This window comes from Styela clava, chromosome 1, assembly GCF_964204865.1.
Source record: "Styela clava chromosome 1, kaStyClav1.hap1.2, whole genome shotgun sequence".
In the NCBI taxonomy this organism is placed as follows: domain Eukaryota; kingdom Metazoa; phylum Chordata; class Ascidiacea; order Stolidobranchia; family Styelidae; genus Styela; species Styela clava.
Window position 1 is genome coordinate 10,715,614 of NC_135250.1, and position 17,514 is coordinate 10,733,127.

Genomic DNA, 17,514 nt, shown 5'->3' on the forward strand with positions numbered 1-17,514 from the left:
ATTGATTTACAAAATGAATAGTAAATAACATCCTTGTTTACTTACTGTTAATGCGATGAAAATGTAATGGTAGAAGGTTTGAATAACAGTTTTTCTGATAATTGTGGTTAATAATCAAGTTTGGAATTGGCGATTTCGTTCAAAATAAATTTTATTACCTAGGATCCCACCTCTTATTTTTGACTGAGGTTATTTTATTTTAGATCACTTCAGCAATCGACTTATTGATTTTTAGGGCTTTGAATAGGGATTTTATAAAAATCGGTTCGCCAGAAACCTCGGATATCAATCAAAATGCCTGTAAAATCGCTTCTTGAAGCTTTAAAGTACCCAGAAGTAGCTTTTGACGAGTTCTTCATGTCGCGCATAAAAGAATATGGCGACGAAGTTGCTTTGGTAAGTATCAATTATCCTAATCAGTTATTTCAAAAAGGTGGGTATTGTGTATAATGCTATGCATATACAATTGCAGACAAATTTCATTGTATTATTAATCTTGCAACGATAACGCAGAGTGGGTAATACGCTGCGATTAGTGAAGACTTGCGTGCCCCTGAAATATTATGCCTCGTTCTTTAGTCCATGCAGTCGTTGGTCTGGTCATAACAATTCAATGCTAAATACGACAAGATGTTGTTACAAGTAACTTCTCGATTATCGTGCTTTTGATTCATTTTTTTTAATATTGTCATTTGCCACTTATCGGAATTGAAAACGCTCGGTTTTATCGTAAAATTGGCATTGCATGACTTCTATATGGGGAAAGCAGTTTTTGAATAAGCTTTTTTATTGTTTTGTCTAGATTGAAAACACCAACGAAGGCAAACAATTAACTTTCCGGCAGCTTTACAAGCAGATACAATTGTGTGGCAGATTTATTCAGAAGCAAGGAATAAATAAGGGGGATGTCGTTGGTCTAATAATTCCTAATTGCTTGGAATATGTAGTGGCACTGGTGGGAGTGATATCTTGTGGAGCAGTTGTATCACCATGTAATCCTTTATATAAGGAAGGTAAATATAAAGAAATTTACTAAATTTTTCTACAATGATAATTTAACAAAGAAGAGTTGTCAATATTTGAGTCAATATGATGAAAATATTATAATATTTTAAAACTATAACAATTATTCTAATATTACTTTGAGTTGGGGTTACGCGAGACTAACTTCCTATCTTTCCTCTATGCCTTTGTGTTAGTGGATCCACATGAGTATTTTGCAAAGATGCTGTGGCAGTAATAAACATGACTATTAACTGACCGACTATCACTATAATATATTGGTTGTATACTGCTTGTCTGCGAAAGTCTGAAACCAATAAATACATTTGTGATAGTGTGTAGCAGCACTCTCGAATTTCGTAGTATCTTCTTATATTAGACGTAGATTGGATATATTTTTTGCGTAGCTTTTTCTATTTAAGTGAAAAGTCTTTTTTGTCATGCTTCCCCCGAGTTAGTTTATTATTTTTACTGTTTAATTTATTTTTTCAAAATGCCTCCAAATGCGAATCTTCAAACAAATAAATTTCTATATTATATATAACAAAACGTAAGTTGAAAAACAAACAAAAATTAAACAATTAACGAGAAAACTACTAGGCAGGAAGGAGTTTCAAAGACTTACGGCGTCAAAAAACTTTTACCAACAAAATTTCGTTGTCAAGTATCAACGTCAAAATTATAAGAATAGAAATGAGAACTATCAAATTCAGTGAAACGATTATCAAATGTTTGGCAGAATGAGAGCAGTTCAAAGTTATTCTTCCATTGCTGAGTTTCACAACGATGCTTTGAAATGTTAAAAGGGGTGAGGACGCTACTTCGGGATTCCATGTCAATGATTCGTACAGTTGATGTAAACATAACGAAATCCGGAATTCCCCTTTTGAGCGCTTATAATGCTTAGGGATGGGCCGGGATTCGGATCCGGACTCGGATTCGAGTCGAATCCAGGCATTTTTTGGACTCGGATTCGATTTCGAGTCCACGTCGTTTTTACCGAGTCCATAATCAATTCTGTTTTTACTAATTTACGCCTATGTTTGTACTTTTACCTCTTTAAATCCCACTACATACCTTAACTAGTAAAATTCAAAGTTAGCTCTGTAACAATATCCCTCGTGTGCATTATAAACACTCCTAATAAAACGACGACAGATATCCAGATAATATAACGCAAGTTAAAAACTATTGATCGCTTATGACAATGATGTTGCGCCAGTCGCCTTCAAACTATCTATTCTTTTCGGTATACATGTGGTACACAATAAAATATGTGTTAGCGCAATATTTTTGAGTTTTAGATTCGCGTAAAAATGAAACATGCCCTGAATCAACCCAATGGGGAATCTCATCAATACCTCTTTTAAATCGGGTTTACTACGTGCAATCCTTTCGCTAAAAAGGCAATGGAAAGCATGGAGAGTTTTAGAACGTTTAGGTGAACTGTTAAATTGCAAGCGGATGTACCACAATGTATTGACGACGAGTGGCATTTCTCTACCATATGCGCACGTGACATAGTAAATTCACGGCTAGAAATATCTGGAATTATGGGAAAGCATTGTAGTCAAAAGATTTTTTATTTTTCATATTAACATGTAAGAATATCTGAATAGCCGACCAGAATTGACGCAAGGTGGTGGGCTGGAAATCCAGTTCACAGCCAAGGCGCACATTGGCCCACGTTTACGTTTGTATCATGGCCGCCAAAAAGAGAAAAAGATATTATTAAAATGATTCAACAGCTATCTGCGGAACCATCAGGCAAAAAATATGAGCTACGACGTATATTTGTGAGCGCACGATGCTTTTCTATTATGACGTCACGGACTCGGCAGATTCGATTCGAGTCCTTGACCTATTACTCGGATTCGTCGAATCTCTGTAATGCCGGACTCGTCCCATCCCTAATAATGCTCCATACGTTGTGGTATTATATGAAATTGTATATAGAGATATGAATAAAATTTGTGCCATCAGAAAATATAAGTAAACTACAAGTGAAAGGAAGCGAATGATGAAAACAATGATGAATATTAAATACTGAATAAAATCTGAGCCTTGTTGATCAAAAGAAATATTAAAATAAGTAAAGTTAAGGTTAAAAGATTTAAGAAGAATGACGCTAATATTGCAAGCCAAACTCTGTCGAATGTGTTCTTGACATTTTTATCAGTGTCATTTGGTCTGCAGGAGAAATGCATCGCATTTTTAACATCACGGAACCGAAAATGCTTATCGTATCTGACAAGATAATCAATTTGGTGAAACGAGTTGTCGAACATAATCCAAACGTTCAGGTCAGTTCAAGACACTAACTTTGTCACACGAGAGAGCTGGTATGGCATCAGACAATATTTCCATTTGGAAGTAATTATTTCTTACGCCTTCTCTATATTTTATTTAATATTTTGCTGTCACTCACTATTACACCTTACGAATTCTTATTAATTTGAATAAAATGATCCTTGTACTTGTTTCCTCTCGTTTCCTCCTTATTACTTCTCTGAACTAACTCTAAATATTAATCTGTATTGTAGAAAATCATAGTCATGGGGGAAAGTGATGAATTTGAAACTTGGGATAAAGTTATGGCTGTAAATGAGGAACAACTAGGTAAGAAAGTCATTGTTTATTGCAAAAATAATTGCTTTTTTCCAATTATTCATGTGTATTTAGTAGACTTGGACCGTAATTTCAAGATAATACCAAAAGAAGATTTGGCAATCTTACCATATTCAGGTGGAACAACAGGAATGCCGAAATGTGTAATGCATACTCATTTCAGTCTGATTGCAGCGTTATTGTCATCCTGGTAAGAAAAAATAATATATTATATTTATGAATCAGTAAAGTTATTCAAAAGATATCTTTGGTGATAAATGATAACAAACTAAAATGCTGTGTTAGATGCGTGAATATTTTAGGTATCGGCAAGGTTTCGGCTACAAAAGGGGAGATACATTTTACAACGAAAGACCAATGTTCCATAATGGCGGGTTTCTTTTGGTTCTAAGAGCTCTGCAGGGTGGGTTGAGAGTTGTAATGGACCGAGACTTTGATGTTGAACGAGTGTTTGTTACGATACAAAAATATAAGGTAAGTTTTTTTGTTATTGTTTTTATTATGCAGCTTCGGTCCGAATATTTACACACGTTGCCACAGATTCGTAATTTTATAACGTTATATTTAACAACAGGTGAATCACTTTTTAATGATACCGCCAATCTTGTTGGAAATGTCCCAAACAGAGTTACACAAAAAATATGATACGTCATCATGGAAATCATCATTGACAACTGCTGCATCGATCCCGGCATCAATTGTGAAAGTTGTTAAGGAACGGTTTAAAATAAATATAGTTCCAGGTTGGGTATCTAAATCTATCATAGCGTATGATAAGATGATTTCTTATTACTAAGATATAAAATTTACTATTGAATATCGGAGCCATTTTCAATGCATACTAAAATATTATTTACCACCACCTACACATTCCTCCTTGCCGTTGACAGTACATTGTTTCCAAAATCCAGTCACAGTCTGGAATAGTTCTATATATTTAAGGTCATGTATTAACAAATGCAAATCTGAAACATTCATTCTTCAAAAGTTGACCGGATGGCCGTTGTACATTGTTTCTTTATAAAACATGATATATATATAATATGAAACCAAACTGAGTAAGTTGTACTGCAGACGTCTTACTTTTAAAGCAAGTGAACCTATTTATCTGATTGTGTTTAGGTTACGGAATGACGGAATGTGCTCCAATATCTTTCAACTTCCAAGCTGAAACATTCCCTGAATCAGTAGGTTCCATCTGGGTCAATGTTGAAGTAATGGTAAGTTTCGTGGGAATACAAAAGGTGTTGATATTTGACGCATAACTATGTGATGAACACTTGTCTGAGAGTGGAATGGTCGAAAGAGGGAACATAAAGCGAAACGAGAAATCATTCCAAACACAATTAAATTGAGAAAAAAGTCTCAGAAATAGATTTTTAAAACAAAAGTGATCTAGTGAATTCATCTTATAACATCATCACACAAAAACAATTTTTTTTAATATCATTGTTTGTTTTAAAGATTGTTGATCAAAATACTGGTAAGGAACTGAAATCTGGCGAAACTGGAGAAATTTTGGTCAAAGCCCCGCAGGTGTGTTTGGAATCTCATTTATTCCGCCCTTTCACAGTCTATAAGTATTTCTATAAGTATTCATTATTACTGTTGTACTTGAAAAAACTTACTAGGCCTACTTGATTCAGAGAGGGAGATTGGCTTATTTCGTTTTCTAGATGACTAAAGGATATTATAGAAATAAAGAAGCTACAGAACAAACGATAAACAAAGACGGATTTCTACACACCGGTGATATTGGACTTATTAAAAATGATATGCTATATGTGGTTGGGCGTCTCAAGGAGGTTATCAAGTATAAAACTTTTCAGGTGAACCATCAATGTTTTTCCAAAGTTGGATTCAATTAGAAAGAGTTAGAAAATAGGTTACCCATATGATTAACAGGAGGTTTAGTTTTTCGATACGTGTTTGACCCAGTTAAAGCAAAAACATGTAACAAGAAATTGCCAGTCATATTTACGAGAATACAGCTATGAACAGGCTATAATAAAATTTATAAAAAATGAAAAATTGATTGAATAAAACCAATGTTATCTATTTATGTCATTTACTTATAGTTATATAATTTTCAGGTGCCGCCTGCCGAAATTGAAAATATTCTTTTGGGACATCCTGGTGTTGGTGATGCTGGAGTGGTTGGAATTCCTGATCAGCTTTGTGGAGAATTACCAAAAGCGTTGGTTGTACGAAAACTACCATCTGTCAACTCTGATGAACTTCTTGAGCTTGTTAAAGGTACGAAATCATAAAAAAATTACTCCAGTTTCGACATTTGAGATAACAATAAAATTATTTTCCTAATTACAGGAGAACTTGTCGACTACAAACAGTTAAGAGGTGGCATCCAATTTGTTGACAAAATACCGAAATCAAAAGTGGGAAAAATTGATCGCATAAAGTTGAAGAAAATGGCTACTCAGTAGTTAAAGAAATTGGCAACCAATCACAAAGAAATACAAATTGTAGTCGAAGTATAATAATAGAAAACATAATTACCTGCTCGAAAACCCAGTGTTGAAATAAATCAACAAATAGCATTAAAAACATATCCTGAGTCTTTAGTGAAAATATGCCACTTTAGCGAATGTGGAATATGCCTATGGATTTTAATGTTATTTCACCGCTTCGTATCAATAGCTTGTTGAATTCAATGAAAATAGGTCATTTTAGCAATTTCTCTGATGGTGATTTATTGTAGCAAAGATTTTATGCTGAGCCTTCTTTGTATCGATCAATCTGTGTCATGTTTCCGGCCTCCATTCGAGAGTTTTGAGAAATATAGGTTTCTCAGGATTTTGCATTATTACTGATTTGGACTTCAACCGTGTAACTGATATTGAGGCTTAAGTTTATCTTTCAATATGTCTGTTTGTATTCAATTCAATCGTACAACTTCACAATATACGAACATTGGCATTACAATCTATTGTGTGCTTATCGACCTCTGATGTAGTCAATTGGAGTTTACTCCGCTAACGTGCGTCTATAAAAAGTAGTGGGGTAAAGGTACGCAGATATAGGAACATTCTTACCATACCACACATTCAGTGAAATATTTGGTTAAAGGACAAAAAAAATTCAATTGTTGCGTCAATCTTGTGTTATTTCTGAATAACCATTACTATGAAGATAAACAACGAAGTTTCTGCTCGTGGAAACCAATGAGCATATATACTCATTGTGGAAACATACCTCGTCCCAATGGCAAAAATCGGCCAAGCGGAAAAAAGATATAGACTCAAATCTTAATGTAAGTAATAAGACAATACCGTCCTGGCCACGAAAAATCAAATAATATTACAAATTCAATTGAGTGAACGTTTCGACTTCTCAGGAATCATGTCGCTGAGTTTATAGATAGATTTGTAATTGATATATATATATATATATATATATATGTTTCCAGTGCACTTGCGAACGCTGTGGACATCTTTCGCGGACTCGTTAAAGGTGTGTGGAACCCCGGTCGCGAAGCACTGGGCTAAACGTAATTATTTCTAATGTTCTAGCTTAAAACAAAAGGACGTTTTCCCGGCCCTTGGCCTCAAAAAATATATACTTCCTATACTTCATCATTGCAAAAAGTTAATGTTTATTTTGTCAGTAGATCGGCGAGTTTACGCATATGCGACTCAACGGGAAAAAATTTTTATGGAAGAACTTTTGCAAGCAAGTGCTTTTGTGTATAGTGTTTTTGTGTCTTCCTGTACATTATAGCGTGTGGAACAATAACACAATACAATATTTAACCAACTAAATTTTCTTTCTTCAAATCAATGAGGCATATACATATTTTATTGCAATAATATTATGCAAATATCTATTGAAAGTCAATACAGCATCATGTGGGTTCAAAAACCGAACCATGGGACTAACGGCAATGCTAAACTTTTTAAGTTACGTCCGCCCGACAAAAAATATTCAGCCGGTGAACCCCTAATATTTTATAACGGACCCATAATTTTTTAACGACCAACACTGATAATTTTGCGCAGTTAACTAACATTGATTAATACTACTGTAATCGAATCAATTTATAATATTATTAATAAAAAGAAATTCTACAACGAAGAAATATATTAATTACAAACTTCAAATCTACGTTTTCAAAGAGACAACTTCAATACCAATGCGCCCACTTCCTGAAATGTCTGATTCCGGAAACCATGTCATATGCACGCGTCATAAGCATTCCAACGTCTCGTTTTATTATGTGAATTTTTTTCAAATGTTAATCCATCCCCCCCAAAATATGTCAAACTTAACAGAAAAAGAGCTCCCGGACGGAATGGTACATTTGATTATATTTTTATTATAACATTTCGGCCACAATTTGCATTCTTTTGTATTTAGTAATCAATTTCTTCAACTATAGCATAGCCAATTTCTTCAACTCTATGCGATCAATTTTTCCTAACTTTGATTTCGGTATTTTGTCAACAAATTGAATACCACCTCTTAATTGTTTGTAGTCGGCGAGTTCTCCTAAAATAAGGGAATACTTTTTTACTGCTGTTTGAAATAGTGAAAACATGAGTAATTTTTCTATATTTTCCTACTTTTAATAAGCTGGAGAAGTTCATCAGCATCGACGGATGGAAGTTTTCGTACAACCAACGCTTTTGGTAATTCTCCACAAAGTTGATCAGGAATTCCAACCACTCCAGCATCCCTAACACCAGGATGTTTCAGAAGAATATTTTCTATTTCGGCAGGTGGTACCTAAACATGATGAAATAAAGGAAGATACATAACTAAGACGTAATTTTGTAGGTATATCATGTGTAAGCCTAGTTTTGTTTAAATTCTTGTATAGTCTCCCGTCTAACTCGTAGCTGATGTATTCTCGAAATATATTTGATATAGGTCATAGGACATTTATCATCTTATGTTTTCGTAGACAGGGTCACAGAATCATCTAGAAACATATGCCTTTGCTGCCTATCGGGTTTAGCAGCCGACAGTAAATTTGAACAGTGGAGTAATTTCCCCCTTTTCTGTAACGGAATCGAATTCTGAAATAATAATCGGCGTTTCACCTGGAAAGTTTTATACTTTATAATTTCCTTGAGGCGACCAACTACATATAGCATATTATTTTTAATATGACCGATATCGCCGGTGTGAAGAAATCCGTCTTCATTTATTGCTTGTTCAGTAGCTTCTCTATTTCGGTAATATCCTTTAGTCATCTGAAAAAAAAAATCAGTATCTCTATCTGAATCCACTGATCACTTTTCGTTACTCTAAATCAGGGTGGTCCAAGGTTGTGGGCTCCGCGGGCCACAAAATTATTTTGGCACTGGTCGCGGGCCACAATAGTACCAAGGATAGGTAAACAGTGCAGTACAAAACAAGCACTCTTATTGTGTAAACACATAGTTATCAGGCATTGCCAAACTAATATAATGGAATCCGCATTGGATTTTTAGTTTTCTATTATGCCTATATTGTTAGCATTTATCCCCAACCAAAACGATAGAAATCCAGGTAACAATTTAAACTGCCCATCACATCAATCAACTTCGCTAGTTGCTTCAGTTAGTCATCATACTAGTCAATTCAGTCACAGTGGTGATATAACAACAATATGTCAAACGATTTTACTGATTTATTTTATGAGAAGCAATTTAAAATACGATATTTTGATTACTCTTCGAATGCGGCGCGGGCCACAGATAATGGAGCGGCGGGCCACATGCGGCCCGTGGGCCTGGGTTTGGACCACCCTGCTCTAAATGAAAACGCTGAAACCATTGTGGTGATAGCGATAGTTATTTTTGTAGCTACTTCATTAGTAATCAATATATCGTTCACGCTTCGTGTCATCTTGTATAGCTTATCATCAATCAGGTTCATAAAAAGACACAACTGTACTTATTTAAAACAACTTCAAAACATCTTCTCATATTTCAGTTTTCAGCGGTCTTCTTGATTTCAGTCAAATTCAAATGAGTGCGTGCAGTGTTGCCGCAAACATATTTCATAAAATTTTCAGAATATACCTGCGGGCCTTTAACTAAAATTTCACCATCTTCGCCTGACTTCAATTCTTTCCCGGTATTTGGATTAGCTATCTGTAAACAATTGCATTTAAAAGTACTGTGCTGGCTTTCACGCAGAGGCGACTTTACCAATAGGCCAATAAGTCTCGAATATATTATTCTTTTCTGGGGTCATGTCATTTTATTACAGCTTTGAGTTTCTGAAGAGGTTTTTAAAATTAGCTTACTGTCAAATCTACTAGCGTACGCATTTAGCCTGTAACTAAAATTTTGTATTCACACAATTCACAATTAGTTATGTTAATCTTCGTTACGTCATGCCACATTTAACATAAACCCGAAAAGCCTGTTAGGAGGTAAAAATGATTTTTTTGTGATGTCGAAGATAAAGGGCCGTCACTAGCGGCATAGTCCAGGCCTATGGCCTCTCATCTTAAATCAGGCTCTGCTTTCATGCCTCGAATCCTAACCAAAACGATTTTTTCGAAACAAAATGCATTTTTTGCGTAAAATTATGTGTAATATATATTTATATGTTCTTAACATTACTTTCTATTTCACATCTGAGTGTATCAGAAGTAATTTCTCTTTTTCCGAGCCATTTTTCTATTTTTTTTGACCTCAGACAAGTGAAATTTTAACTATAACTACACTTCAATTACAACAAAATATTAAAATAATTTTTTACCATAATCTCAACATTGACGTTTATTGAACCGACGGCATCTTTGAATGATTTTACATTGTTGTTCAATGACATAGTGCTAAACTCCGTCATTCCGTAACCTATATATGATTTGTAAAATGAGTCCAGTGCCATTAACAGACTAGATATGCACACCTTGTGGGTTTATTAGTAGAATGGATAATTACGTGCCTAAATCTCTGGTTATATATACTAGTTTTTTTCGACAAACCTGGAACTATTTTAATGCTGAACCGTTCAGAAACAGCTTTCATTATCGAAGTTGGGATTGCCGCTCCACCGGTCAAAGATGTTTTCCATGATGACGTATCATACTTGTTGTGCAAATCTGTTTGAGACATTTCCAGCATGATTGGCGGTACCATCATGAGATGATTCACCTAGATTGATATGGTTTTATAAAAAGTGCAACTTTAGCCCTATTAATTACTTTTCAATGTTACTTTACTTGGTTAAGAGAATCATCAGTAGCGGTAGAGCAACATCTACTCAAAGAGTTGAAGTTATGACCAAAACTCTATCAAAGAAATTATTGATGCTTTGGAATAAACTTTTTTCATACCTGGTAATTTTGTATCGCAACTAGCGTCTTTTCGACATCAAATTCTTGATCCATAATAACTGTTAACCCACCCTGCAAAGCTAGCATAACAAACATATACCCGCCGACATGAAACATTGGGCTTTCATTGTAGAACGTTTCTCTCCGCTTGTAGCCTAAATGATACCTTTAAAATGCCAAATAATCGATTAAATTCCTACCCCAGAGAAGAATATCTTTATAATAACTCAATCTACAATGATGCGCTGTTCGTTTCGCATAAACTATCTGTTAGGGCACTAACATGCTTCACGTGAATTTATGTACTTGAGCTTTTGTTCAAGCATGTAACTTTAATTTCATCAATATTTTAGACAGAATATATTTATTATCTCTTACCAGATAGATAATAACGTTGCAATAATACTGTAATGGGTGTGCATTACACATTTCGGCATTCCAGTAGTTCCACTTGAATATGGTAAGATGGCCAAATCCTCTTTTGCTGATACTTTAAAATTACGGATCGATGCTTCTAAATATTACACATTCCGTTAATTAATTACATAATATGAATTTTATATAGGGAAATCGCATCTCTTACCTTGCTCTTTTTCATTTGTGACAATAACGTCATCCCACGTTTCAAATTTTTCAAATCACTTTTTCCAATGACAATGATTTTCTGAAACACAAATGTTTAGGTTCATTTGAAGCGCAAACTGGAAACTAGAGGAAAGAAAACTATAACAAAACTTTGATGCATTTGAAATGAGTTTGAATGAACTAATTGAGTTCTGAACAATTGTTTTTGTATATTATATATATCCTCTTCCTGGAGTCTTATAAGTAGTATTATCAAACACGCGGAGTTTGGTGATTTTTACGAATATTTTATACTACTAATGGACTTTAGTTATAGAATTAACGGGCTTTTCTAACTCGAATGCTTCTGGATTGTTCGACAACTCTCTTCACGACATCGATCGTTCTGTCAGATACAATAAGAATCTTTGGTTCCGTGATTTTGAAGATATGAAGCATTTCTCCTGCAAATCAGAGGCAGATGCTTTATTTGAGATTTGGTTTGGAGATTCAAATGTGTAGAGGTGCTTATTTTATGACATGTGTATTCGCTCATACGAAATTATGTTGTAAACGCACTCCATTATCACAATATCTGGTGAGATAGATGTATACATCCAAATACATTGTATTATACATGACACAAAATTTCCAGAATATACCTGATATTCAGCTAATCTTTTCGCATTTAATTTATCATTTACCTTCTTTATACGAAGGATTACATGGTGATATAACTGCTCCACAAGATATCACTCCCATCATCGCTATTATGTATTCCAAGCAATTAGGAACTATTAGACTCACGACATCTCCTTTATCCACCCCTTGCATTTGGAAAAATCTGCCACACGATTGTATTTGCTTGTACAGCTGTCTGAAAGTGAGTTGTTTACCTTCGATGGTGTTGTCAATCTGTTTGAGGAATTGATAAACAAAATGACTCGAATCGTATAAATCCGGTTACGGGTCACATTCGTTCTTACAAAATGAAAATACACGTCGGTAAAGCCTGTATTTAGTGCTCAGACAAATTGCTTTGCAGAGATAGTTAATCGGAATGTTTTCTCATTCAGAAGTAACAGATTTAGCAATGTTAGTCAGCTTTATGTGCTTTGTATATTGAAGCAGTTTTTTTCGCGTCTCTGAATGTGGAACGCGGTTAAAAGGCTCATCGGTTTTTTGCAACTCTGCAATAACATTGCACGATAACGCAATGATGACGAATTAGGTCCATGCTAATTGCTTGACACAAATTAAAATAAAGAGGAATGGATTATCAAGTGTTTTGGTGGTCAACGCGAGGCATCGCTTGTGGCACATTTACCGTTTCTTTGAATGCAACAGTGCAAATAGCGACGACCTACTTGCACATTAGAGCATGATTTGACCCATAAGCAACTTAACCACGCTGGCATCTGTAGATAAATCTTTGACTTGAAGTAAATGTATATATAACAAAGCAATTTTGCTATATCCTATTGGAACGCATGAAAAATTGGCATCAAAACCGTCAAAGAAAAAAGGTTGGTAAACGGTCGCAAACTTCAATGTCAATATTACCTATTTTATGTTGAGATAGCCGCCTCTAACCATTGTACAACATGTTTTGCAAAAGTTGAAAATTCTGCAAGTTCACGCACACAGCCCAATGAAATTGTAAAATTTTAACGTTAAAACTATTTAGTCTGAAAATTAAATATACCAGTTTATCAAACATTTATGAATAAAAACCGATGCTTACCATTGCAATTTCGTCACCGTATTCTTTTATATGCGACAAAAAGAAATCGCTCAAAGATACTTGTGGAATATCTAAAATTCCATACGGTGATTTCACAGGCATTTTGAATCCTTCCTGCTTCAGATCCGTATGTAGCGCAGACTACAATTTAACGAAATCTTACATATATATACACTCTACAGTTTCGAGGAAAAATATCATGTTATTCTTATTTCTATATTGATTTGCGTAAATCTTTTGCCAACCAATTCTGCCAAGCTAAAAAAAAAAGCTTTTCTCTCATCAACCATTAGACCGCAAGGCTTAGCTCACGATTGTTCAGAAACGTATTTATCCGAAAAATATTCAATATTTCACATAATATGCTATACGCAACGGCCAAAAATTGTAAAAAAAATGTTTTGCAGACAAGTACTTTTATGTCTAGTACAGTGACAAACGAAGTGTCCTGTACAATATAGCCTTCTTTTTGATACAATTCTGTAGAATATGAGATTGCGACCATAGGTGTGGCCAAATAACACAATATCGCCTACTTTTCGGCATATTTTCCAAATTTAGCTAACTGCATATTCTTCCTTCGGATTAATGAGGTTTAGATATTTCATTGTAATAATATTATGCATAGGCCTGTATCTATTGAAAGTCAAAACAGCATTATGTGGGTTCAGAAACCGAACCATGGGATGTCGAAGAACGGTGATTCTAAACATTTTAAGTTACGAACATACGCCTTTCACAAAATTATTCTGCCGGCGGACCCCTAATATTTTTTAACGAACTCATAATTTTTACTGATCAACACTGCTAATTATGCACAATTATACTAACATTGAATAATACTGCTGTAATCGAATCAATTTATAAAACAACCGAAAAATATAATTATACTTTAAAAAAATGTGTTAATTAGCAACTTCGAATCTGCGTTTTCGAAGAGACAACTGAGTACCAATGCGCCTACTTCCTGAAACCGCGTCACATGTACGCGTCATATGCATTCCAGCGCCCCGTTTTGTGACATTGTTTCAAATCTTAATCCATCACCCCAAAATAGGACCGAACTTCAGGTTAAATGCTTACTTATCTGCTATTGAAACTCAATAACTTAACGGTAGTGACTGGCAGCAAGTTGTAGCCTGGTCTATCCCAGCTTCGACGGGCGTTATTTTAGTTGCCGTAATTAAACTAAAACTAATTAAACTAAAACTTTCCATGACTAAATAACGAACACGGGCAAGACCCCCATCTGATTGTATCAAGCCTGATTCACTGTCAATATATATATATATATAAGAGAATTACATTTACATATTGCTGGAAGTGATATTTAATGCATTGGTCCGTTTCAGAGTATCAGAAAAAGAGAATTTTGCTATCGACCAATGCATAGCACCGTAAATAAATACTAATACATAGCACCATATGAGTGAAATGCAATATTTGCTTTTAATGCTATTGTAGAATCATTTCAACACTCGCGGACTGAAGAGTACATTTAATTATGTTGTATTATAATATCCCAGCTACAATTTGTATTCCTTCACAATTTGTAGTCAATTCCTTGTAGCCAATATTTTTAACTCTGTGCGATCAATTTTTCCCATCTTTGATTTTGGTATTTTGTCAACAAATTGGATGCCCCCTCTTAACTGTTTGTAGTCGACAAGTTCTCCTGTAGAAATGGAAATAATTTTAGTGCTCTTTGAAGTAGTGGAAACGAAACTGATTTTTGTATTCCCATACTTTTAATAAGCTCAAGAAGTTCATCAGAATCGACGGATGGAAGTTTTCGTACAACTAAAGCTTTTGGTAATTCTCCACAAAGTTGATCAGGAATTCCAACCACTCCAGCATCCCTAACACCAGGATGCCTTAAAAGAATATTTTCTATTTCGGCTGGTGGCACCTAAACATGATACAATAGAGTGAATAGGTAATTATTTAGTATTCTCGGAGATATATTTGGTTTTGGACATTAATCATCATAGACTCTCGTTTAGATTATGGGTCAAAGGAGTAAATATAAGAGTTTTTGGCCGATCGGGTTTATCTACCGAGTTTTAATCTCGAAGTTAACCAAATTTTAGGGCTCCCGAAGTATGCGAACAAAGATGACGGACATCGGAATGTAATATGTGTACTAGGTTATGGTTAGGCCATAATTTTAGGTATAAATACTACGGGAGGCTCTTGGCTAGTCTTCGAACTGATAATAGGACTAAAATAAGGAAAATTGGAAAGAAATTATTGCCTAACCCTAACTTGTTACCCATGTTACGTTCCGATGTCCGCCATCTTGGTTCGCATACTTCGGGAGCACCCAAATTTTTTTGTTTTTGGACACGTAGTGTACATATGGATCGTTTTGTTATATTGTGAAAAAATCACTTTTCTCATTACCTACTGGACCAATCGCTTTAAATTTTCCAATGATTAAACATTATCTTTTTCGCTAGAAGGTTATTACTTTTATTTATTTCGAAATTCTTGGGGTGTCTATAGGATTCGTTTTTTTGTATGCGATGACGCCATCAAATTTAATAATTACACCTCCTGTGTCGATTCCGCAGTTACTCTTTCGCGTAAGTTGTTTTTAGTGATCAGCTGTGGTACGTTACCGGTAGACCACTGTGACAGATTACATAACTACATCGTGTCCATGTATTTGGACATCGCTCTCTTGTCTTGCAAAAGAATCCAAATGGGACAAAAATGATTGGCGTTTTACCTGGAAGGTTTTATACTTTATGACTTCTTTTAGACGACCGACTACGTATACCATATCGTTCTTAATATGTCCGATATCACCGGTGTGGAGAAATCCGTCTTTATTTATTGTTTGTTCTGTAGCTTCTCTATTTCTGTAATATCCTTTCATTATCTATAATAAAAGTAAATCAGTATCTTTTTTTAATCTCAAGAGCATTCTTAACGACTTGATTGCTCATTTTTGTGACTTCTGAATCACTAAGAACTATATAGTCCACGATATGATTCTTCCAATATGAATTATCATCTTCATGTCAAGACATAATTGTACCTATTTTAAACAAATTAAAAATTATATTACGATACTTAACAGAAAGACCGTAGCTATTTATTGTATTAGTGTATTTTTGTATTTCAGTAATTGTCCATGTTTATGCAGTCAAGTCAACTATACTTTTAAATCAGTGTGCGTGACGTTGTCTTGAGCAAAATCTCATAGAATTTTCAAAATGTACCTATGGGCCTTTGACTAAGATTTCACCATCTTCTCCGGATTTCAATTCTTTTCCTGTGATTGGATTATCTATCTGTAAAAAATTGTCACGAAAAAACAGGTTGAATGTGCTGTGCTGGGTTTCAGGTCTCGTTTCCGATCTACAAAGAATTTTCAAAAACAGTGCATTTTTATAAATTATGCGAGTTATGTCCGAAGTAATTTCTCATTTCGAGTGATTCATATAATTATTTTAATCTTAAATGAGTCAAGATTTAGCTATGAATTTAAAATTATCACTACATTTCAATTGCAACAAAACATTCCAAATTAAGATCTTACCATCATCTCAACATTGACGTTCATTGCACCGACCGAATCCGCAAACGATTGTACATTGTCGTTCACTGACACAGGTGTAAATTCCGTCATTCCGTAACCTAAATCATTAAAGTACGAAAATTACAGATTTAGAATTAGAAGTTTTATTAAGAGTGAATTTCTACAAAAATTTTCCCACGCACTTGGAACCATTTTAATGTCGTACCGCTCGGAAACAGCTTTCATTATCAAAGTTGAGATTGACGCACCACCGGTCATCGAGGTTTTCCATGATGACGTATCATATTTCTTGTGTAAACCTGTTTGGGACATTTCCAACATGATTGGTGGCACCATAATCAAATGATTCACCTGGATAGATATTGCTTTATAAAAGGCTGATATTCAAACATGGCTGAACAACATGAATAGTTTCTGAACCAAAAAGTAATTTTTCCAAATTGGGAATAACACACTGTAGATAGCGAGTTTCAAAACGTTTGCTCTCTCTTGTGAGCGAGGTTCCAGTCGTTTCTATACTGTTAAATTAAGAGTTTCATTAATTATATTCCAATGTAACTTCACTTGGTAAGAAGAATCGTCAATAGCGGTAAATTGGTATATATATTATACTACAGTATTAAAACTGGCGATCCCTTTGTAACTGTCTTTTGTCATACCTGGTAATTTTGTATTGCAATTAGCGTCCTTTCAACATCAAATTCACGATCCATAATAACTGTACACCCTCCTTGC

General features: G+C 34.7%; 3 protein-coding genes across 7 annotated transcripts; 1 reads left to right on the plus strand and 2 right to left on the minus strand.

The window, feature by feature from the left end:
* Window positions 1-171: 171 nt before the first annotated feature.
* Window positions 172-6,573, plus strand: LOC120342076 (putative 4-coumarate--CoA ligase 1). Of its 3 annotated transcripts, none has more exons than XM_039410760.2 (12): window positions 172-396; window positions 803-1,013; window positions 3,199-3,305; window positions 3,546-3,621; window positions 3,685-3,820; window positions 3,933-4,104; window positions 4,205-4,373; window positions 4,753-4,850; window positions 5,095-5,166; window positions 5,307-5,459; window positions 5,724-5,886; window positions 5,959-6,573. In XM_039410760.2, exons 1-12 carry the CDS (start codon window positions 295-297, stop codon window positions 6,072-6,074), a joined length of 1,575 nt encoding a protein of 524 aa, XP_039266694.2. In that variant the 5' UTR covers window positions 172-294; the 3' UTR covers window positions 6,075-6,573. The 3 variants fall into 3 exon arrangements, with proteins under 3 accessions (XP_039266694.2, XP_039266686.2, XP_077970638.1); XM_039410752.2 differs by having other exon boundaries at window positions 3,688-3,820; XM_078114512.1 differs by having other exon boundaries at window positions 3,546-3,820.
* A 1,370-nt stretch (window positions 6,574-7,943) lies between these two features.
* Window positions 7,944-11,588, minus strand: LOC120341999 (uncharacterized). Of its 2 annotated transcripts, XM_078119620.1 has the most exons (9): window positions 11,508-11,588; window positions 11,303-11,438; window positions 10,925-11,090; window positions 10,574-10,742; window positions 10,345-10,442; window positions 9,657-9,728; window positions 8,691-8,843; window positions 8,211-8,373; window positions 7,944-8,136 (listed from the first exon to the last, which is right to left on the minus strand). In XM_078119620.1, the coding sequence occupies exons 2-9, from the start codon at window positions 11,359-11,361 to the stop codon at window positions 8,021-8,023; spliced, it is 996 nt and encodes a 331-aa protein (XP_077975746.1). In that variant the 5' UTR covers window positions 11,362-11,438; window positions 11,508-11,588; the 3' UTR covers window positions 7,944-8,020. The 2 variants fall into 2 exon arrangements, with proteins under 2 accessions (XP_077975746.1, XP_077975771.1); XM_078119645.1 differs by lacking the exon at window positions 9,657-9,728.
* A 2,937-nt stretch (window positions 11,589-14,525) lies between these two features.
* Window positions 14,526-17,232, minus strand: LOC144431606 (luciferin 4-monooxygenase-like). Of its 2 annotated transcripts, XM_078119647.1 has the most exons (5): window positions 16,780-16,817; window positions 16,460-16,531; window positions 15,964-16,116; window positions 14,979-15,141; window positions 14,526-14,907 (listed from the first exon to the last, which is right to left on the minus strand). In XM_078119647.1, exons 3-5 carry the CDS (start codon window positions 16,111-16,113, stop codon window positions 14,789-14,791), a joined length of 432 nt encoding a protein of 143 aa, XP_077975773.1. In that variant the 5' UTR covers window positions 16,114-16,116; window positions 16,460-16,531; window positions 16,780-16,817; the 3' UTR covers window positions 14,526-14,788. The 2 variants fall into 2 exon arrangements, with proteins under 2 accessions (XP_077975773.1, XP_077975776.1); XM_078119650.1 differs by lacking the exons at window positions 14,526-14,907; window positions 14,979-15,141 and adding an exon at window positions 16,962-17,232 and having other exon boundaries at window positions 15,986-16,116; window positions 16,780-16,877.
* Window positions 17,233-17,514: the final 282 nt, after the last annotated feature.

Bases quoted from the DNA above. Each gene is read 5' to 3' on its own strand.
- LOC144431606 (XM_078119647.1), bottom strand. From the start codon at position 16,113: ATGAAAGGATATTACAGAAATAGAGAAGCTACAGAACAAACAATAAAT. The intron at 15,142-15,963 runs GTAAAACGCCAA...TATCATGTTTAG, and splicing joins TAAAGTATAAAACCTTCCAG to GTGCCACCAGCCGAAATAGA. The intron at 14,908-14,978 runs GTATGGGAATAC...CCATTTCTACAG, and splicing joins ACTTCTTGAGCTTATTAAAA to GAGAACTTGTCGACTACAAA.
- LOC120341999 (XM_078119620.1), bottom strand. From the start codon at position 11,361: ATGCCGAAATGTGTAATGCACACCCATTACAGTATTATTGCAACGTTA. The intron at 11,091-11,302 runs GTAAGAGATAAT...GGCATTTTAAAG, and splicing joins GCAACGTTATTATCTATCTG to GTATCATTTAGGCTACAAGC. The intron at 10,743-10,924 runs GTATGAAAAAAG...ATATCAATCTAG, and splicing joins TTGCGATACAAAATTACCAG to GTGAATCATCTCATGATGGT.
- LOC120342076 (XM_078114512.1), top strand. From the start codon at position 295: ATGCCTGTAAAATCGCTTCTTGAAGCTTTAAAGTACCCAGAAGTAGCT. The intron at 397-802 runs GTAAGTATCAAT...TGTTTTGTCTAG, and splicing joins ATGGCGACGAAGTTGCTTTG to ATTGAAAACACCAACGAAGG. The intron at 4,374-4,752 runs GTTGGGTATCTA...GATTGTGTTTAG, and splicing joins TAAAATAAATATAGTTCCAG to GTTACGGAATGACGGAATGT.